General features: G+C 45.7%; 2 protein-coding genes across 2 annotated transcripts in view; one reads left to right on the top strand and one right to left on the bottom strand.

Moving 5' to 3' along the window:
* Nucleotides 1-375: 375 nt before the first annotated feature.
* EIF4E2 (eukaryotic translation initiation factor 4E family member 2) lies at nt 376-19,324 on the top strand (the record flags this gene model as incomplete). Its single annotated transcript, XM_009583271.1, has 6 exons — nt 376-490; nt 1,770-1,904; nt 4,408-4,512; nt 7,439-7,591; nt 7,680-7,816; nt 18,840-19,324. Coding segments are annotated over 6 exons (685 nt in total), but the record flags the coding sequence as incomplete, so codon positions are not given.
* Nucleotides 19,325-19,377: 53 nt separating this feature from the next.
* Nucleotides 19,378-22,291, bottom strand: part of CHRNG (cholinergic receptor, nicotinic, gamma (muscle)) — a gene marked incomplete at its 5' end in the record, with an annotated part of 9,004 nt that continues 6,090 nt past the window's right edge. Inside the window, one exon of the mRNA XM_009583272.1 lies at nt 19,378-19,446. Coding sequence (XP_009581567.1) covers nt 19,378-19,446 — 69 coding nt within the window. The remainder of the gene's footprint in view (nt 19,447-22,291) is intronic.

Here is a 22,291-nt window from a genome sequence, read left to right as displayed (position 1 = left end):
TTAGGGGCGTGGGGAGCTGGGTGGGAGAGAGTCAGCAAAGTTACAGTGAGGGGTCTCCATGTTTGCCTCCTGAGTAGTTAGGGACCCTAATAAGTATTTGGGGTTTTCTGTGGCAGATCAGTATCTAGTATGAACTGCTTGAGTTTATTCTAAAAAGGCATTTTGTTGCGCGCTTCTGCTTAAAAGTGTGTGTCTAAGATGCCTGTTATGGGGTCTGGACATGTAAAGTAGTAGTAGTTTTTACTGTGTGGGTTGTCAAACACTGATGGCCTTGTACCACGGGGGTGCTTAGAAGCAGAGACTACTGGGGCTTGGTATGAAACTTTTCATCTGCGAGATACAAGACTCACGTTCTTTGTTCTTTTTCTTTGTCAGACTGAAAGATGATGATAGTGGAGACCATGACCAGAATGAGGAGAATAACACACAGAAAGACAGTGAGAAGGAAAAGAATGATCGAGAGAAACCACAGAGTACTACCAAGAGGAAGGTACGGTGCTGGCACCTGTATTCCTTTGCTAGGGCATGATGTGGGTGTGCTAGAGAGTCAGTCCTCAGTTCAGGGATAAGGAAAATATGTCTTGGTCGGCTGTGGTTGCTTAATGCACTGTTACTGTTGTAATGAAGACAGAGGAGCTACGTTAGCATGTGAATAATTTGACGTAGTTTTTGGAAGTGTATAATCTGAGAGGTGAATGCTCCCTTCACAAATGCAGCTAGTGCTCTGCTAGGCTTTTGAATAGAAATGAGAAATAAAGGTTTATTTAAACAATTTTTTTAGAGCGTGTGGATTTGCAGTTGGTTTACCAGGCTGTGTTTGTGCTACTGATGAAATAACTCTTAAGACAGGTCTCTGTGAGTGTAGCGTAGCCTAGTTAAGAAGGCATATATCCATCCTGGGTTTTTTTATCTTGAACTTAGGAAACCTATTCTGTCTAAAGTAATGCAATCCTTATAAACTTACCATATACAAGAGGAGAGTAGAGATTTAAACCCTAGTTACTCCTTTAACAACATCAAGTGATACAAGATGAGGGCTTTTGGGGGATTTTTTTTTCTGTCAGTTTTGACTCTTGGGTAACGAGTTCTCGTTAGCCTCTTTTATGCTCATTAGAAGTCTTCTTAATCAGAAATGGATGTTGTGGAAATTGAAAAATGATCACTGCCTACTGCTAGCGATGGGTTCTGCCAAAGCTGACATAACGAGTTCTAAGACAGACTAATCCTCCCAGAGTGTTAGGGTGTTGGTTGCTTAAGGGAGTTGGTGTCACCAAAGAGTTATAATTGCTTTTGAATCATGGTTTAGTATAAATGGTTTTTGTTCTTCCCAGAGGAGGAGACTGTCTTTTTTTTTTTTTCCTTAATTTGAAAAAGTTAAAACTCTTGTGTTGCCCTTTTTAGTTTGTTTGTCTTTTTTCCTTTGAGATAGGAACAGTTAAGGACTAAAGGAAAATTTAGTAATACTGCCTCTAGTAATTACGAGGGTTGCTTTTTTTGTGATGCTCTCCTGAGTTTAAGTTAGTATTTCCTTACCTATCCCTGCACTGCAAATTTCTAATATTCTTTGAAGTAGTCAGCTGCTGTTAGCCTAATGGTCCGTTTCAGACAATTAACAGAGATAGTATTTTTCTGTAAAAATGAGGATCAGTTGTTTGTTTCATAGTCTGTGAGGGCAGGAACATGTGGACTTCTGATGCTGTGAATGTAACTTTTCCCACTCCCCCTTTAGAGGAGTGTATAAGGGGTAAGCAAGCTTTTCTGTTCTGCAGGCTGTTGTCCCAGGGCCAGCTGAGCACCCCTTGCAGTATAATTACACCTTCTGGTACTCCAGACGAACACCCGGGAGGCCTACCAGCTCGCAGAGTTATGAACAGAACATCAAACAGATTGGCACCTTTGCCTCCGTGAGTATATCCCTGTTGTCTTTGTGTCACTTAGGCATGGCGTGGTCATCGTGGCTGGCTTACTCCCTGTGTGCTAGGTGTATGCACATGCAGGCTGTGCTCTTGTTGTCAGGAACAGAGGAGAGCGAGTGATTTGCCATGACTTACATGTGAGTTCTTGAATTACCTACAGCAGGTGACATGTCTTAAGCAGTTCTCCTCTGCCCTGTGCTAGACATCTGTGCCTGCAGTAATGGTGGTAGCTGGAATAACAATAGAAAATGGAAAGAACTCCCATGCAGCTTAAATCTGCTAGCTGGAGCAGAACTTGACAGGTAAGCAAGAGAAGAAAGGAACAGCTTTTCTGGATGCAACGTAGGTGTGAAGCAAAGACTGTACAGTCCCTCCCCGACACTTCCCCCCTGCCCATATTTCCACCACAAAGACTGTGTTTGGAACAAGCATCTGGCATGCTGTATATACAAGCAGCTGGTGGCCTGTTGTCTGTTGCCTGTCTGGAAGTGATGACTGAGGTGCAGTTTGGTGTTGCAGTGAAGTTTATTAAAAGGCAAACTGCTCTCCCTTTCCCCTTCCACTCTTTGTGGTTGTTTATTCCTGGAATAAATTGAGCGTATCCCAGAAAGGCAGTGTTGTGTTGTTGCGTGGTACTGGCAGTGTAAAACTGTCATTAAGATCCCAAGATACATAAGCAAAACATATCTCCATTGTAGAAGCATCACATACAATACCATTCTCAAGGCTGGGAATTCTGTTGACGAGACTGTCTTTTTTTTTTTTTTTTTAAATCTAGTATTTTGTCCAGATTTGCCAGGGTCCCTTGCCAGGGTCCCCTTAATTTTGCCCACTGGTAAATCTCTATCTTCTGTAATGTGAGAATTCGTAACAACATCCCTTTATCCCTTCTGGAGGCTGCAAAAATATGCCTGTCCAAGCAGCTGGGTTGTGTTATTGCATCCACACAGGATAAGAGTGGGAAGAATAGCTCTAAGCCTATCATCATGGGTGGTTACTGCTCCTGTTCCCCTGTGTGAGCAAGTACTTTCAGTTCAGTGAATGAAAAATGTGGCTGCTACATGATGATCTGGCAATAACTTTTCAGTCTGTTAAATCAGTGTAGACTTAACATTGATTTTTAGCTCCTTAGAGGAAAAAACTTCACAGATTCTATTGTCTGCCTTTTGCTGCAAAGACTTTGTGGTTGCTATTGCAGGTTGGAAGTGCTAGAGTTCAGTTAGGATGGAGAGAGACTGGCCAGCAGATCTGATAATGTGTTTGGTTCCAGATTCTGTTTAAGGAGGAGGAAGAACAAGCTTCAGAAAGAATTGTCTGAGCCTAAATCTGGGTTCCGATGTATTCTTTGCTTTTCAGTAGAAAGCTCTAAAAGCTTTTAAATGCTAACCACTAGAGGGCATATTCACTCGGTGTAAGAATTTAATTTCCACACTGCATTTGGATGTGTCTGACAAAAATAGATTGCTTCTGACCCCACCTCAGTCTTGGTTCATAATTTTATTGGCTATAAAAGCAAATTCCTGCTTGGATGGCAGAGGTCAGAGATTGGAGCAGAATTCCAAGTGCTGACCAAGTCATTAAAGTCTCTGATAAAGTACTTGGGATGGTGTCTAACCCCTCCGACTTTGCTGCTGGTCTGCTTAATAGCTATTGTCTTACTAAGTAGTAAGTAAGACTAAGTAAAATACAGTAATTAGTATAATCTCTTCCAGTGCCTTGTTTTGTTTTAAAGATCCAGCCTCTTTAAAATCCTTTCTCATCCAGAGAATCTCAAAGGATAAATATGTTATTTTTAAGAATTAGAAAAGATTATTCCCTTGCCTTCCGGCCAGACTGTCTGAAGTAGGCACAGAGGTGCCAGAATAGAAACTGGTCAAAGTGAAGTGGCCGAAGTATACCATAGCAGATTGTAAAAGGAAGTAAGAGGTATTTAAATAAAAGTTCTGAATGGTGCCTTAAGATCTTAAACGAGCATCAGAATGTGTGTTTTGTCTTAAAACCTGGAAAATTAAATACAAAAAATGTTTCATTTGGAGGCTCCTGCAGGCTCCACGATTGCAAAGAGCAGTGGTTAATTCAGGGCTAATGCGTGTAGTGTAGAGAGGCCTGGCTGTAGCTGATGCACTTGACACATATCTACCAATTGAAAGTTTGGGCAGTAGGATTTACAAGATATGTTCGGAACTGTTCTCCAGAGCAGCAGTTATCTTACCACAGATTTCTTCAGACAAACACCAAGTGACTTTGGAGGCACCTGTTGAATATTTCAAGTGGTCATCTGGTAATGGAGCCAGTCAGAAACAGGCACCCAAGCTCTGATCCTACTGCTGCCTTCTGGGTATCCTAATCTTCTTGTCTTGTGACAAGACAGTAGAACAGAAGAGGGGAAGGTGGCTCTGGCCAGCTGATATAGAAGGGGAAGCCTGTTTCTGTAGGAATCCTGGCTGTGAACAGTTTGGGCAGCCTCATTGTGTGGTTCATGTCATTGCAGGTGGAGCAGTTCTGGCGGTTTTACAGTCACATGGTACGTCCTGGGGACCTGACAGGTCATAGTGACTTCCATCTTTTCAAAGAGGGGATCAAACCCATGTGGGAGGTAAGTTAGAGCTCTCACTTCTGCCTTGGTATTTTCCCAGATATTCTGGAGGGAACCTTCTACGGTGAAGGGACTTGTCATTAAATGGCACTCCAGCCTTCTCTAGGGTGCAGTCCTTTCTTCTGGGTTTCCTGTAAACTTGTCCTCAGAACTCTGTCCCATGTAACCTAGCAGTCTTATGACCTGCTGGCTGAGGAGAAGGAAGATGCAGGGAGTTGCTAGCTGCACTCCCCCAAAGGTTGCCGAACTGCCTTTGCCTGTGCGTCCAGAGGATCTCTGGGCCACGTTGCTTGGGGCCCAACGAAGGGGGAACCCCAGCTAAGCTCTGTGTCTCCTAGTATAGACACTTGCCCCTTATTATAGCTTTGTCCAGTGACAGCAGTGTGGGGCTTTCCTCTAGAAGGGCTGGACCTCTGTAAGTGGAATTCAGCAAAGCTTATAAGAAACCAATCCTCCTTTTTCAGACAAGGAAGGAAGAGGTGCATATGGTTAAAAGCCTACAGCTGTACGTAGAGCTGGAGACGGAAAGAAAACTTAGCCCTTCATTTGCTTTTTTTGTTCCAGGGCACTTAGTTTGCTTCTGTTCATTCCTATCTAAATCTATTAAAAAAGAAAAAAAAATCTTTGCCCAGCAATCATTCTTCCAGTTCCTGGCCTGCTTCCAGCAATGACCAATACCATTCGCAATATGAGGATTTTATGTGTTGCTCTGAAGTACCTAATTATGCTGCTTGGTCCTGAGAAATTTATATGTGACCCTAGTTGGCAATTATTTTAAGCAAGGTGTTTTATAACCAGTTACTGCAAATACAATTTATATAAAATGTTTAATCCTCTTCGGACTCCTAGTGAGCTAGCTGCTCTGATAATGTGTGAACCAGAGACTCCGCAAGTTAATGATACCAGAATTTCTATAAAGCATTTCCCTGTAGCCATTTTAAGATGGGGGTGGAGAGATTGTTTTTCTACTTCTGGCCCCACTCCCTTGTATTTATAGAAGAGGACCTGGGATCCTGCTGCTGGCCTTCCCTTTGCTGATTGCTTTGTTTCTGCTCCTTTCTCCTCCAAACTAATCCTTACTTACTGTCATTCTTGTAGGCACATATATGCATGTATGTAGCTCTGATCTTTGTCTGGATCCATCTGTGCCTTTTCTGCGTAAAGTGAGGAGCACTAAGCATAATGTTCCTTGGTGATTTACTGGGCTGCAGATCATTATTATTCTGGTAAAGGGAAATCAAATGCTTGACTGAACCGAAGCTTGTTTAACCTGAAAGAAAACTAACAATAACCATAAAACACACAGTACAGCATCTGCCTCCCAATCACTGTTCTCTTTCTAGCCTTGAACCTGCTTAAACCACCTTTGAAATACTTTGAGCAATACCATTTTCTCTTCTGACCCCCATTAGACATTGTGGAGAGTTTGAGGAGTTAAACCCAACTCCCTGCTTAAAGCCTGAAGCCTAGATGGCTTAATTCTTAAGTGTGTGATGTTCACAACTTGGAAAACAAGGACACTTAATTAGAAAGTAGTTTGCATCTCATGGGAGTATGCCACATTCCTAGAACCTGTGTTGATTTGGATTCTTCACCGTGCATGTGGCTGCTGTCATGCTTTGAGGTTTATCCAGAGCTGATGCCTTCCCCTTTCAGTACAGGCTTTAGCTCATACCTGAAAACTAGGAGTCTGGTGAATGCTGCTGTTATGCTGGCACTTCCACGTTTGCTCAGGATTGCTTCATTAGCACTTGCTGTGTCTGAGAGCACACAGATGTTTAGTTTTATCTGAGCCCTAAAGAAGCTCTAAGGCTAAAATAAAGTTAACTTTGTTTTATTAAGAAGGGTTGGGCTGCCTTGCCTAGCATCTTTAAGGTGTGTCCCAGCTTGGCAGAGGGGATTACTAGTGATTTGGCCAGGGATGTCCTGTGTTGTGCAATCCCATCTGAGTTATCCTTTGTTCTTCTCTGTTTCTATCCTAGACCTGTCTTCCCTTTCCCTTCCTAACTGCCCCTCTTTGACTTGTTCCTACCTCTCTTTCTGGCTTTGGATGGAATTTTTCCCCCCACTCACCTTGTAAGCTACCCCAGCTACAGTGTTGTACAAGAGAATGCCACAGTGTTCTGTACAGAGGAGGAGCTGCTGTTTGACGTAGGTGTGAGTTCTGTGAAGCAGGGGAGTCTGTAGCAGTTTTCAGCTCTTTTTCAGGTGCAACATATGGAATCACAATATTGAGGTGACGGACTGGCTGCTTAGCATAAATTTTTTCTTTACTCTCTCCCCTCGTTTTTGGTTATTTCCCTGGGTCGCCACAGTTTGGAACAAACATCCAGCTGTATGATGTGTGGTAATGTCACTGGTTCCCAGAGAACGGACTGGTCGTTTCTGTGTTAACACAACTTGTGAGCCAATTCCTGGAAGTGTGGAAGGAAAGTGTTTTTCAACTTTTCACTTGCATTTAAATATCACTTTGCAAACTCCTTCCCTGCTTTCCATGTTCTGTGGTGAGGGATTTTTCCTGTTTTACAAGCAGAAGTACATATACAGGGGATTAGACAAAGGGAGAATCAGTCTCAGGTTTAGGAATAGTTTTAGTGTCCTTGCCTCTGGCTTTGTGGGCAGATTGGTAGGCTGGTGTTAGTCTTTGCTAGTGGGATCAAAACACTAGAGCTCAAGTCTTCAGTGCATAGAGCTTCGTCTGGAACACTTAGAGTCATTGTTTCAAATACTTTGTATTTAAAGTAAGTGATATACCTCTGTCTCTGCTTGTATGGGGGAGAAGCAAAATGCTTTTGCTTGAAAATACCTCCATTCTGTCCCTTGCCCCACCCAATCAATATCTGCTCCTGTCTGTGGCTCTGCTGTCTTGTGGGAAGCAGAAAAACAGCTAGCAGAAAACAAATCAATTTCTTGCCCCTCTTCCTAGGATGATGCCAACAAAAATGGTGGTAAATGGATAATCCGTCTGCGAAAGGGCTTAGCGTCACGATGCTGGGAGAATCTCATTCTGGCAATGTTGGGAGAACAGTTTATGGTGGGGGAAGAAATCTGTGGGGCAGTCGTCTCTGTCCGATTCCAGGTAAGCACTTCTGAGAATTGGCATGTACTTCCATTTGGCGGGGCTACAAAAAGTACCATCTGCTTACCCCTCACATGCTATTCTGTAGGAGGATATTATCTCGATATGGAACAAGACAGCCAGCGACCAGGCCACAACAGCTCGGATACGCGATACGTTACGAAGAGTGCTCAACCTACCTCCCAACACCATCATGGAATATAAAACACACACCGATAGCATCAAGTACGTGTGGTGGCAGGGGGAGGGCCTGCTGCTGGTTGCATGCGTGCTTGAGCAATTTAATGCAGATCGCAAAAATTGAGAGAAGTGCTCATGTGCGTTGGGGCTGTTCACTGCGAACAGTAATACAAACAGCAGCAATTGTTGCCAATGCACTTTGAAAGCCAAATATCTGTGTCGTTATTGTGCTGTTGTTAGGGACGTTTGGTTCTAATAGTAAAACCTTATTTTTTTGAAGCGTATAGTCCAGGGCTTCGTTAGCAATCCACCCAGCCTGTCACTTGGGAGATGTGCAGCCCAGTGTGGGACTGTGGCTTGAAGTATTCAAAGACAAGATTGCAGTGGGGGGGACAAGATCATTTGAATAAATAGAGATTCTGGGGAATAAAGTGCGGAAGCTAACAGGGATTTATAGTGCCATTAGACTTATAAATGGTCTTGGGAAAGCGTTGTGTGAATTTACAGTGCTGTACAAATGATTTCTAATCATAATAAACGTCGTATATTAAGTCTTCCAGGCCCTGGTGACAGAGGCTCTTTAACAAGACTAGAAGATCACGGTACACAGAGAGGACAGCTGTATTTTTAAATAAACCTATTATAGCTTACCATACCAGGCCATTCACGGTGACTTTTATTTCCCGCGAAGTGACGAAAAATTGCATATATAGATATTGGTTAGAGGAGAATAATGTAATTTTTTTTTCTTTTTTTCTTAAGCGTATTATAAACCAATATGCTGATTAGGTCATATTGGTTAAATTAACACTTGAAAAGGTGTACTCAGAAAAAGAAGTGAAACAAATTAAAAAGACATTGATAGAGCAGTGAGCTTTCTAATCTAGCCCGTAATCAGGGGTGCAAGTACCTTTCATGACTTCCTTTCATTATGCTAGCTTGTCCTTTCCACATAATCACCCTGTTATCAGTGTGCTGTCAAACAGTTTGGTGAGATCAATCCTGTTTTTAGCAGACAGCTAGCTTCCAGTTGTGGCCAATTTTGAGTGTGGGTCGCTAGCAATAATACAGAGGTCTTGTTTAAACTGCCTGTAGGCATCTAGTGGCCCTCCCTCCTGTGTGCGTGGGAAAGAGATGGGAAGAAGAAATTATTATTATTAAACTGAATCTTTGCTAGGCAGCTTTGGTTTCTGAAAGTTCCCACTTCTGTTGTTGAAATCTTGTATTCATGATTTTGCCAGTAACACTTCTCATGCACTTTTTGCCAGGAGAGGGCACTATCGACTCTCTGTCCATGTTATGAGATAGCAGCGTGCTCATGTGGACACATAACAGGGTGTTTTACTCCTGTTCAGCAGTAGCAGACTGCGGACTGTGGTGATGCGGCTTTGTGGTGAGAGGAGGAAGGTGTTTGTGGAAAGCTGTGTCCTGAGCCAGCTGTCCGAAGCTGTGGTGATGGTGGTTCACGTAGCAAGTTTAGAATGGAAATGATGCGGCCTTTCCCTTATAAGCTATCGCCACCAGCACTTCCTAGGACAGAGAATGCTGCTGTAACGTTGTCTGTAACTGTTGTTACTCTGGCAGGTGGCAGTCCTTGAGTGATGGTGCATCCCATATTGTGGTCTTACTTCCCTACAACAGTGTAACATGCAGTGCTTGCTGCCCTCTCTTCCTGCATAGCATCAAAGTTTCATTTTGTGCTGCTGATGTATGGTGCAAAATGAGCTTGTCCAAGAATAACAGGTGTTTGAGGAATCAACTTTAGTAGCTCAGATTACAGCTGGGAGCAATTCTTAAATAGGAGTGGACTGGCTTGTCTCCCACTTATTTTTCTGTGGGTAGGAGGGATAGCCAGGAGTTGGTTGATGGTGTCCTAGTGAGGTAGATCTAAGCAATTAACCTTCCGCCATGTAGGGGATCATGAGAGCTCTTTTCTTCCATTGCCTCGCTTCAGCTGCAGCAGCCTGATTGGAGTGCTGTCCAACATTGCCTTCTAATGGTGTTGGTGTAAATTCAGAGCAGAACTGCTTGTCAGTGGAGTTTCTGTGTAGTGACGCATGGAACGACTTCTTGTGCCTTTCTCGCCTGGTACCAGCAGGCAGCAAGCGGCAGCAGCTGCAGAGAGGTAACGGTGCCTGCTTCGTTGACAGAGAAGAGCAGGACAGCCCCAGCTTTCAGTCTGACTCTGTTTGGCTATGCTTCATATCATTAAGGTTCTCTTACTAATGAAGAATCTCTTGTGTAACTAGTTCTATCCTCCATAAAGTCTGGCTCCTTTTCCTCACCCATCTATCAAGCCCTGTTGAAATGCTGTCCGTCATGAATAAACTCCACTTATGCTGCGCATGTACCATGTGATTTATGACTCGGGAGGGCTTTCTAGCCAGCACTCTATATTCACACTCTGGCTGTGTTTTATGAAAGGCTCTAATGGAAGAGCCGTGCTGTAGGCTTTGTCAGGGCTGCCTTTCTAGGGGGGCTTGTGGCATTTTTCATTTGTATGGGCTGCATCTCTCCACTAGAGCTCTGCTCATGTGCAGGGTTTGATTGGCATTGATTGTGCTTCAGGGAAGGGAGCACGCTTAGCAAGAAAAGAACAGGCGTTTCTGAAAACCTTGACTTTTGGGTAGTGAATTGACCTGGATTAGCTTTTGACACACTGTAAATGAACGCTTCTGTAGAAATTGCTAGCATGCCCCTCACTGTGGAACCTGAGCCCTGTGTTTCAGGTTTTATATATTCCTTTTGTGATGATGCATTTCATATTAACTCATTTTTAGACACCATTTTTCATGAGTTGTCAGTGAGGCTGCAGCCCCCTTTGTTTCAGAAAGCGGTGGTGCTGCCAAACTGCGTTTGAAAAGTATCTGTTGCTTCACAGCTATTCCAAGGAGCTGTTCTGCATTCTGTCCTTTCTGCTCTCAGTGGTGGGGCTTGTGCATTTAGCTAGATAAGCAGATCTTTCATTGCAATTTTCCTGTGTTTGTCCTTTCTCTTGCTTGTGATATTGACAAGCTGCCTAAATCCCAGGGAGTGGAAGGGTCAGCCTAGTCTGTATTAATTTCCAATCTTGCTAGAAGAACTGGAGCAATCTCTTGGACGCTGCTTAATTCCAGGGGATTTATAGTACCTTAGATGTTACAGTGCTGAGCACCTGAAAAGAACATATGTGACATTTTGTGGGCTACCTTGTTTCAGTAGCTGGAGAGAAATCGCTTCTCTTTGTTCCCTCAGACGTGGACTGAGAGAGGTGCACTCGGATGTAGTGAACCACTTAATAGGTTCTGCTCATCAGCGTTGCTAACCTTGGAGGTGACGTGGTCCAGAAGTGACAGTGGGTTATGTGACAGTGGCACTCCCTGTGGTTTGGAATTAAAAACAATGACCTCTTACTTTTTGCTGCCTTAGGAGGTGCACTGTGCTTTTTTTGAAAGCAGAATATTGCTAGGCACAGCCTGGTCATGTCTCAGTGAAGCCACTGAAAATATTCGGGTATCTGTAGTAGGTGAACCTGTAGTTGGGAGAAGGGTGGAGAGGAAGTGACCACTGTAAAGTTTGATTTTTGAGCATTGAAGTGTGAAGTGCTTGGCTGTCTTGCATACACCTTTGCCCTGCCTGGCGTTATCAGCCTTTCTTTCCTGCACTGGTAACTGTGTGGTCAGTGACCACCTCCTGTGTGAGAGCTCTTGCCTGCAGTACCATCCAGGAATCCCAGGCAAATTCAACAGCGTTGCCTCATATGCCAGGAGAGACCAGACCTGTGGCCATACAGCAGGCTGCCACTGAGTGGGCTGGTCTGGAAATATTTTTGGTTGCTGTGTGACTTTATGGATCGTCCTCTAAGCTCTAAAGCAAGGCTGCTTTTTCTGAAAACAAAGCTTCAGTTACTTGTAAGTGCCTGCTGCAGTGAGAGCTGAGCAGGGTATAAAACTATCCTTTCCTTTCAAAGTCACCACTGATAACTAATGGGACGGCTCGAGTAAATGAGAAGAATAGTTGATCTTAGTAGGACTGGCACTGGGTTCATTTCACTGCAGGCAGTTGGAGGAAATGGCCTCAGACTGTATTTTAGCTAGGAAATAAGCAGATATCCTGTGGAGGGAATAAGGGTATGCACTGTAAGAAAACTGCAGGGGCAAGGTTCTCAGGACAAAAAAAGTGAGGAATGACAAAAAAGTGAGGAATGAGGAAAAGAAATCCCCATAGAAGTGGCAGGTGTTGGGCAAGATGATCAGTGTTTGTGAGACAGTAAGCTGGTGGAGGGGTGCTTGTGAGAAGTCTCCCTTGTTGTTACATCAGAGCTAATTCTGTAACTGTTACGTTTTTATAGCACTGGTTTCCATTTGCTTGCTAATTTCCAAAACCTTAGGAGAAGTCCTCAATGCTGCTGTCCTAGTTGTGTCATCTTTGTCTTTGACTGTATCTTAAATGGTGTGGGCAGGGTTAACCTTGTCTGAAGTTAGGTGGTTTGCAGATGGGACCCATACACACTGTCCTATGCCTGTTAGTGGGAGGCAGGTTGCCTTGGGTCTTGCCAGCTCTAGAGAGCTGCGTTGTTTCACCCTCATTCCTTCAAGTCTGAGAGCAGGAATAAAAGCTAGAGGAGAGCGGTGAGGTTCCAGATCTGATAGCTGTCCTCTTCTCCTGAGTCTCTGCAATACTGGCTTAATTCATTTATCACTCCATTCTCCAATTCCAGTAATGTTTCCAGGTGCTGCAAGTCTAAGAGCACTTCCGTAGACCTGGGCTTTGAAATGATGGATTCATTGATTCATTCTCTGTCACTGTAGTATACTTTATTCAGAAGTGTCTGTGACTTTGTAAAAGGCTTCTTTATCTTGGTGGCCTGTCTCTTACCAAAGAAGTGACTATAACCTATTTATTTCATGTTTCTTTTCAAGGAGGTCAGTTCATATGTGTTCATTTCAAAGTCGTGATGGCTTTCCTATTTGCCTTTGCTACAGATGCTGCCAGATATGCGAAAGAATTATTTCAAGCTAGAAGAATACCCTAGATTTTTTAAAGCTATTAGTTTTCAGGCCTGTCACAAAGTTCTTGACTGGCTTTGAACAAATCCTAAACACTCTGACAGAACATGGGGAGCACCCAGGAAGAGGCTGTGCTGCTCTGGACACCATACCTGCAGAGTGAGTGGTCAGTGTGCTGGGAGATTGCACGCAGCTGGCGGAAGGGACAGACCTTGGTGACTATTGTGAGGGTAGCATGCACTATGAGCTCTCTGTCTCCTTTTTTAGCTGGGGAAGGAGATTGTAAGGCGGCAGGGCTGCACAGAGAAATACTGAAGGGGAACTGCTAGGACTTAAAGATTGAGGGTGGTTGGAGAAAACAGCTAGTGCTGCTTGCACAATGGTGATTTGGAAAGTCCCTTGAAGTGGCTGTGGCTGCTCTTCCTCTTTTTGCTGGAGTCTCCGATAGTAGCTCCTTTTTGCATTTTTTTTCTTCAACTTACTTGATGGGGATAAAGGGAGCCCTGCCTGGGCCCTGAACCCTCGGCAGTGGGGGAGAAGGTGGGAAGTTTCAATAGTTGTGGGTCAGGAATGAGTGTGGAAGAACAGCTCTGGCTGGCTTTATTTAGCCTGCTAATGTTTCCATTTCCCATCTGTTCAATGGGAATAACCTAAGTGTTGGGGATCAATTCACTGAGTATCTGATCACTGTGCAGACAGTATAGCAATAAGGTACTAAAAATGTCTATACATAAAAATAACCTCTTAGACTATCTGGCACTGTGCCTTTGGCACGTCACAGGTCGTAAAGATTCTGCCAGACGAAATTAACTGGCAGCCTTGTTCGGTACGAAATGGAGAGCAGTTTGCTCTGCTAGCATAGTTTAGCTACATTAGGGCAGACACATCCTGGTGGATTTTTTCAGTCAAGTCAGCAGATAGTTGGAGTAATTAGTACTATAATATGTATGAGGGTCTTGGCTTAAAAATTCTTGGCTGGAAGAGCTTTTCTCTATGTCTGTGAGAAGGACTTGGCAGCTGAAGGACTGTGTGCATGATGTTATTGGGATGTTGGAACAGGGAACTCCTTGGTTTGAAAGGGGTAACAAATTATCGATTATGTTGACAAATAATCTGCCCTTGTGTCCCTTCTGCAGAGATCAGAAGTTAGGAGTTTGGGGAGAACTGTGGGAGAGGAAGGAGAGAAGATGTGATTATGGGTGATGGAGATGTGGTAGAAATACAAGACATTGGAGGTTGGAGGGAAGACATGAAGGTAGAGACTTTTTGACAAGGCTGGAGAATTTTCATAGCTTTCCAACCTGTATTCAGCAGCTAAGAGGGCTTCAGAGTTTCTCTTCCCCCTAACTTTCTTCTGGAGGGAGGCAGTTGTACCCAGTGTCTAGAATCATGTGGTGACTGGGTGACATGGGCAGTTGTCCTTTCTCTGGAAGACTTCTTGGCCTTGTGGCCTTGAAGGGTGCTATGTCTGGGGAGACTTGGGGGGAAAGTTCCCATTTAGGGGCTCTGTGCTGCTGCCTTGCTTAGAATGAGCCACTTGTGGTTTTCTCTCCTGCCAGCAGCATACTGCTGTACTACAAGCTGAATTGCAGACCTGACCTGGCGTACTGATGCACCACAGCTGTGTCCAGTGTGCTGTCCTGTGGCATCTACAGCACCGTTTGCTGTCTTTCTCCCTCACATTTCCTTTGGCTTCAAGGGCTCATGTCTGACAGTCAGCTAGAGATACCATGTAGCTTTCGGACTCCCATGGATGACTGTTACTCACTTGTCCATCCTAGTCAAGATCAGGAGGATTTTGAGCTACCATGGATGGAGGGAGACTGAGGAGAAAACCTAACCAGCCATAGATAAGGGCTCTCTTAGACCAGCTGATCACCTTGGTAGTTCACAGCAGCCTGTGCCTTGGGGGACTGTGGAGATTTAGTTGCTTCCTGGAAGTTTTCTCAAAGCAGTTTTGAACTGGGAAGAACTGGAGTGTTTTGCCGCTCATCAGGCTTGTACTGGTGGTGCTGAAGTCAGTGATCTTTAGGATTTCACCTTCAGCACTTTCGAAAGAGGGATTTGCTGTCCTGTGGCCTGGAAGGCAGTGTCACGAATTCCAAGCTGTACACCACAGTGACAAGCTTCTTGCTTGTGCCCTCTTTGTGGCGTTCACAGCAAGACTGTGGTCTTGTATGTGGTGTACAGTTTTGCAGAGTGCACGTAACAGGCACTCTGCCAGTATACTCTGTGTTTATTTGGGCTATGACTTTGCTGGGCAAGAGCATATGACACCTGAGCTGCTTTTGCAACTGCTGATTGGGAGCTTGACTCTGAGGCTCAGGTTAAGAGCCAGGCTGGTGGTCTGCTTTTGGCACAGATGCTGACTAATACAGGATTCCCATTTCTAGACTCTCCTGTTGTGTTGCAATGGCCTAATGAGGCAATGCAGAAAACAAGATGTGAAGTAGCTGCTGAGTACCAGCAACAAAATCTGCAGGGTAGTCTGGGTTTATGACTGACCTGGATTCCCTTTAAGGTCCCTCCAGCTTCATGGGACTCTGCAGGTTCAGTAAAAGTCTTGGTGTGTGCTGTACGCACCAGCACTGTTTGGCTGGGAATGGGAACTATGAGGTTCTTTGATGTCTCTGATCCCAGAAGATAATAGTCATGTTCACATTAACCTCGGCATCTTTTCCCTGAGAGGGCTTTCAGTATGCTGCCTTTGTAAAACAGACAGCAATTTTTCAGTCTGCTAGCTTCGTCCGTCAGTAACATTCTCCACCAGGGAATGCAGCGTTAGGCCTGTCCCTCTAACTTATCTGAAAACATTTTCATTTCAAATAGCTGTAATGTTTTTACTGGGTTGTCATTAACAATGCAGGTTTGCAATAGGAAATGAGACTTTCTAATAACAATTGGATTCTGCCACCTGATCAAAGAATTTCGTAATAACTAAGCCATGTGGCATTAAAAGAAGCCCCTTTTGGCGGGATTACTACATACGCAGGTATGTGGTGAAGCATGAGGCCAGTAACTGGCTGAGTTTAACCAGCCAAGGAACATGATAATCCTCCAGAAAGACGTAACATCGGCTATTTTATTAGCAACAGGAAATGGATATTCCATTTGTGACTGGGAAGGTCATACCTGTCTCTGGGTATTAATGTGGCTATATCACCAGCAGCCAGCGAGAAAGCTTCATGTCTGTGCAGAACGTTAAAGCTGCCTTGCACTGTCAGATGTTTGGCTGGGTTTTAAGGATGCTTCTATCCACTAGGGCTATCAGAGAATATTGCCTTGCTCTCTGAAGACAAGTGCCTTTCAAACGCCATTGAATGTTTCTGCTCTCGTTAAAAGTTAAGAAGCCTTTGATCTGAAGTGCTGTTTTTTTTTATTTTTTGTTTCATTTTTTTTTTCCCTCTGGCTTGCCAGGGCCTGGGAGGAGTTTCATGGCCTGGTGAACAGCAGTGGCCGCTGATCGAACGCTCCCCCTCCCTCTGTCACACCCAGGGTAGGGCCTCATCTTTCTTCCTATGTGACTTCATGGCATACCTCTCAGCTTCCAACCCTCCTCCTGTGGGCTGGCATGTTCTCTTGCCTTATGGGCCTGGTGGTGGGTCCATTCTGCTACTGGCTCTTTCCCAAAGGTCAAAATGATTTTTTAAATTTTTTTTGATCAAAGACACCAACATTCACCATGGTCTCCATTCACGCAGCATTTTCTATTGTGATGCTGTGTGCTGTTTTGCTAATGTGTCCTTCCTCTGCGCAAGGCACTTTTATCCCAGACCTGGTCCCAGGAGGCTGAGAGGTATGTCTTCAGCTTGGGTCTGTTGCTTAGGGTTGACTGTCAGCAGATACGGAGTGGTAAATGAATGCTAAGCACATCCATGTGATGGACACTGAGAGAGGCGCCTGGAGCTTGGCATACGTGCCTTTGCTCTTGACAGTGGGCTGGAGCAGAATAAATTAGTCTGTCAATAAAAGCTTGTTCAGGAAGGACACACAGTAGCTACTGTATTTAGAAATAATAATGCTGTGGCTAATGAAATGAAACCACCTGCTACTTCTGGTGGTGGCAACCAACCATGTGCAGAGAAAATAGCCAAGGTGAGCTCAGAGCTGTTGTGAGCTTCGCAGCTCAGATTGTTTTTCCCCTCCAGTGCCCATTTCCCTGATGGCAGGCCCTTTTCTTAAAAAGGGCTAGCAGGAGGCCTGGCAATGAAAGCTGTGTTTGGTTGTAGCCAAGTGGGATCGCTGCATTGCCAAGTGCCAGAGCAGAGGAACCCGCTGGAAGGAAGCATTATGTTGCCCGGTTCCCACTCCGTGGTGGTATGTAGCTGCTCCAACACAGCCAAGCTCCGAGGGGCCTCTTGGGAGCCCAAAACCTCCCTCCACAGCTTTGGGCAAGCAGTGTTCTCATAGCTTGCTCTGAAGTCATGGGTGAAAATAATACCTATCTTTCCTCACAGATTTGGGTTTTTGTGAGGATCAATGGTTACAAAATGTTACACAGGCACCTAGCAGTGTTGTTATTGTTTGATGACATTCAAGTGACCTTCCAGAAGAGGAAACCAGCTCACTTCATGAAATACCAGTCTCAGAAGGCAGTAAATGTGCCAAGTGTGTAGGAAAACAGTGACAGAGTTGATTTAGCTCTCAACTGTATTCGGTTACCTATGCTGAGCAAGGAGACTAGTGGTGAGCAGAGGGCCTGGGGCACCCCGATAAAGGTGAAAGGAGGGGAAATGTAGAAACCTGTCTGAGAAAAAGCTAATGAAAGCGTGCTGTCCTCCTGAGGTAGATGGCACGGGTGAAAGTACAGTATGGGATAGAAAGCCAAACCATTGTTGCAAATTAACCGGAATCCAGTTAATGAATCCTGAATCATGTTCCCAAATGGCAGCACAGCCTGCTTTGCTGGCAAGTGCAAAGGTGAACCCCAGTCTTCTGCAGATGGCCTCCAGCATGGTTTTTGCTGTCATGTCATAGCAGAGTAACTTGTTTAACTCTCTAAAGAGTGATTTTTTTACTTCCTTCTGCTCCTCCAGCCCACCTCCTGGAGGTGTTCCAGCATGCACTGTGCTGTGATGTAACAGCTACCGTGCAGCTCTTAGCAGCACACAATGCTAGCTCAAGAGTTTAAGCAGGATTTTACAGTCCTGCAGATCACCTTGCTTCTGAAGCTGCTACCTTTGCTCTTCAACACAGGTCTGCTGATTTGGTGTGATATGTGCTGGGGCATCCCTAGGTGTTTGGTTTGTTCCCTGTTAAGGGAAGAGCTGCCAAACCTATCCTCTCAAAATAATTGTAATCTCATTTATTTCCATTTGAGTTTAAAAAAACACACCACCTTTCTATTAATGTGTAAATATGCTTTGCCTATTGCTGCTGCTCACAGGCTAGCAGTAAGCATTAACACAGGTTTGTGTAACCTGCCCCATCTTCAATTGCTGCCATGTGCCACAAGACTGTACAAATGAAGGTTGTGGACCAGCAGTCCTTTCTTTGTCAGTAGCCCCTGTGACTCACGTGGCTGTACTCATGTGAGTAAAAGCTGCTGAAGAAACTCTTCTATTTAAACTTGAGGGAAATGTTCTTTTCAAATTAGATATTCTTTTAATGTCGGAGAGACCAGAGAGCTAAACTTGTTGACAGCATGACAAAAGGAGCCTAAATACGAGGGACAGAGACAGGAGGAGGTTGGACTGACGGTGTATTTGTGCTCCAAGCAGAATCCCTGAGGGCAAATGTTTGGGAAGGAAGAGATCTTGCAAGTTTTTTAAACACCACAATCTATCAGGGAGGTTTCCAGAGTCTATCATATGCTTTGCTCACAGGAGATGACACTTTTTTCTTCCTGATGAATGGGGATGAACCAGAATCTCCCTGTGTTCCAAGTGTTCTGAAGCAGCAGGTTGACTTATGTGAAAAGTCTCTAGTTAGAAAGCAGATCTGCTTAGGAGGTTTAATGAGCATTGGTTTGAGTAACATACTGGGATGGCAACACTTGTAGCCATGGTGGGTGGAACGGGGGCATGCTGTGATCTGAAGGAATGCACACCTTTAACCTCTTTCTTCCCTCTGTTTTCCAGGGATAATTCAAGCTTTCGAAACACAAAAATCACATTGTGAGAACAAGAGTTGGCACTAAGCTCCTCTCTCCATGTTGAAAGCACTGAGAGGTCTCCACCAGTGCCCTCTGACCTCTGAAGGGACTCATGGGCCACTCTCTCGCACTCCTCCTTGGAGGAAGGATCCATCTGAAGCCCTCCAGCAGCGGTGACAATAGAGGCTGATTTTGTCATACACAAACTTTTTTTTAGCAATGGGCGGGAGGCCAACCTTTCAATTAGCAGTGTGCCCTTGGGGCCGCATCTTGCAGCACTTTCCTCTCTTTCTCTACACGGCATGCAGGATCTCTGGGATTCTGCCTCAACGTCAGAGCCTTTTGCTGAGGGATACCAGTATTATAAATCTCTCTGCAGCTGGGAGGAGCTTCCCAGTTGAGAGTCAGCCCTATGGTTTTCAAATGCCCCCTTTCAGCTCTGCCAATAAATTATTGGGTCTCTTTGTTTCTTTCAGTCTCTCTTTTTTTTGACTCTGTCTAAAAATCAATGGCATGGTATTTCTCTAGGCTGTGGCAAGACCCCAGGCCTGCTTCTGCGAGCTCCATAAAGCATCTTCCCCTGAGCTGCCGACCTACATGAAGCAGCAAAGCACCCCAAGTGCCAGTGGTGGCCAAACTTTGCTGTAGTTGTGGAGTTATATGGGCAGAGTAGTTAGAGGTGTAACATCTTGCTTAAAAAATGAGATGCTTGCTTTGTCTTTGCCCCTTCTTCATACTCCCTGGTTAGCAGTGCCTTGCATCCAGCCCTATTTGTTGGGGAGAGGGATGCAAGCTTCCCTTAAACTAGGACAAAGAGATGTTTGGTCTCACTTAGTTGCCTTGGCTCTGGCTGTCTTGGTGGAGAGCCAGCAGTGCTGCCCCATGTTGGATCCAAGGGAAGGCTGAATGCAGGGCCATGCATGCTTCTGGAGTGCACTGAGGTTTGCAAGTCTCCGGCCATCTGGAAAACTGGACCTGCAGTGGGTGTAGCAGAAGATGGCAATGGCCCAGGCTGCCACTTACAGCTGCATGAAAGCTGTGACCAGAAGAGGGGCTGCAAGCGACCCCCTGTCTCCTGTCCTCTGGGGTGAGGCTAGACTGATGGGTTGTTGCCTGGAAAGCCAGCATGGCTGCAATTCGGATGCCACAGAAACAATAGGAGCTAATTATTTCCTCTGATTCTGCTTGACTACAATGCTAATTGTACTCATTAACAGCTCCAGCCTTTTCCCCTTTTCCCTCCAGCCTTTTTCCCTTTTCCTTGGGGAAGCGCACAATTGCCTTTCGTTTTTAATGGAGCCTTTGCATGGGGCCCAGGAGGGGAAGCTGTGGCCAGAGATGGGGCATACCTCTTGCCCTACGTGCTCTGTGCAGTCCCCCAGGAGAAGGGGCTGCTTGGGCCAATTTGGTCACGACCGCAGAACTAGCGGCCCATGTCTGGGACAATTACCGGCTGTGGGGACCGGGAGACTTTCAGCCTCGTGGCTCCAATTGCAAATTCCTCATGTTATTATTGGAGCCTAGACTGAAAGCAGCCAGGACTGGCAGAGAAAACAGTTTAAGATACTCAGTCTTCTGAAGGGTTTGTTTTCCACATTGAGGGTGTCAGTCCTAGGCTGCCTCTAGAAACATTCAGCGCACTGACAGCGATGACTAACTGCTCCCCATGGTCAGGCAGTTTGTGCCTGCTGGCACCTGGCTGGGCAGGGAGCAGGGCAGTTCTCCCTCTCTGTGTTTTTCAAGACCCCATGGTCCTATTCCTGCTCTTGCCACTTGTTTGTCACCAGCTCTCAACCAAATGTTTTTTTCCAGGCGCACTTTTCCCCACTGTGATCAGGTACTACTACGGCTGCTACTTAAAATTCCTTTTAAATACAACTCTCCCCTGCTGCTCTCCAGTATTTGTTAGGGGGGATTTAGTTGTAATTACATTTTGGCAATCTAAGCAAAAATAGCCTTGCAAGGCAAGGCTGAAATACTAGTTGCAGTCTCCTTTTATCCACAGCACATTTAGCTTCTTGCAGATGACATCACTTAGGGCTTTAGTCCTGTTGTTGTGCCCGGCTGCACGTCGCGTCCACCTCTGCTATTTCATGTGCTCGCCCACTTCCCGCCTCTGATGCCCCGCATCTAAGCTGGTATGATGAGTGCAGGCTTGCTATTAAATCTAAAAATCCTGCAGTCCTGCTGTGTTCACCCTTAAATATGCTTTGCAAGTGCGCCGTGGAAGAGTCCTTCCCTGGGAGGCTGTTTCTCTCCTCCCGCTGCCACCGTGGTTGAGATTTGGAGGAACTCAGCACTGGTTCCTCTTGCTCAGCCTTGAAGGGAGCGAGCTGGCTGGGGTGTGGAGTTTGTCCTCTTTAAGGCTACAGCTTTCCCCAAGGTCGGAAGAAAAGCAGTGTTCGATCAGTGCCAAGCACCAGGTTTGGTGCCTCCTATGGCTTGGAGAGGGATGGAGCCAGACTTTTTTGAGCAGGGCTTTTGGGCTGTGGTCTACTGTGTCTGGCTAATAAGAGTGGTGAAAAGATAGCCATGGGGCTGTCTGGGTGGGAGCCTCTGTCACGCTCTAGAAAAAGGTTTCAGATCCTCTTTGTTCAGGAAGCAGACCTGGAGCCATGGGAGCCCCAAATCTGCGGTGAGTCGTGACCTTCCCTGCTCTCCTCATCCTGAAGGCTTTGTCCATCTTTAAACTTCCTCAGATCCCTACATACTGGCTTTTGGGGAAACCGGCAGGGCTTTGAACCCCTTCAAGCCCTGGAGTCCAGCCCCAGGGCTCTTCTTTCCTGAGGGGATGCTGGGCCGTGGAGGGCTCATGGGCCCTGGGTGTCTCTGGCTACGACTGGTCAAGTTGGGGCTGATAGCTGGGCTGGGCTTGGCTTGGGGAGTGGTGGGGGGGGTGTGCTGGGTGTCTCTGAGATGGACCTAAGGAGGAAATCTGCTTCCCAGCCCACAGAGAGAAAGGAGTCCCTAGTTTTGGAGGGGAGCAGTTGGGGAATGCTTGGAGGATGGTGTTGCCCCATCTTAGTGCTTCTCGATGGTGCGCGGGCACGTGGGGCTGATGCTGGGCTGGGGGGGCTATTCCTCTCTCACTGCACTCCCCCCAGCACCCTGCTAGCTCTGGGTAGGGTGACCTGCAAGGTGTTTCCCCACTGGATCCTGCAAGACATATCTGCTGCCCGAGACATGTGGCATCCCTGCTACTACTTTTGTTTTTGTCCTTGTCTCTGGTGTGGTGATAAACCCCAGGGACCTCCAGAGGACGGGTAAAACCGCTGCTTGGGGATGGTGGAGAACGTGGTATCAGTTGCGTGCCCCTGGCAGGCTGGAAGAGCTCGTCCCTTCTGGGCTGTGCTGTATGGACATGCTGGGGATGGGGATAGGAAAAGCCACCTTGCAGAGGGCATGGGCAGGCTGGCAGAGCCAGAGGGTGGCTCCGGG

This window comes from Fulmarus glacialis, unplaced genomic scaffold (assembly GCF_000690835.1).
Source record: "Fulmarus glacialis isolate BGI_N327 unplaced genomic scaffold, ASM69083v1 scaffold17958, whole genome shotgun sequence".
Lineage (NCBI taxonomy): Eukaryota > Metazoa > Chordata > Aves > Procellariiformes > Procellariidae > Fulmarus > Fulmarus glacialis.
This window is presented reverse-complemented; position numbering and strand designations above follow the sequence as displayed.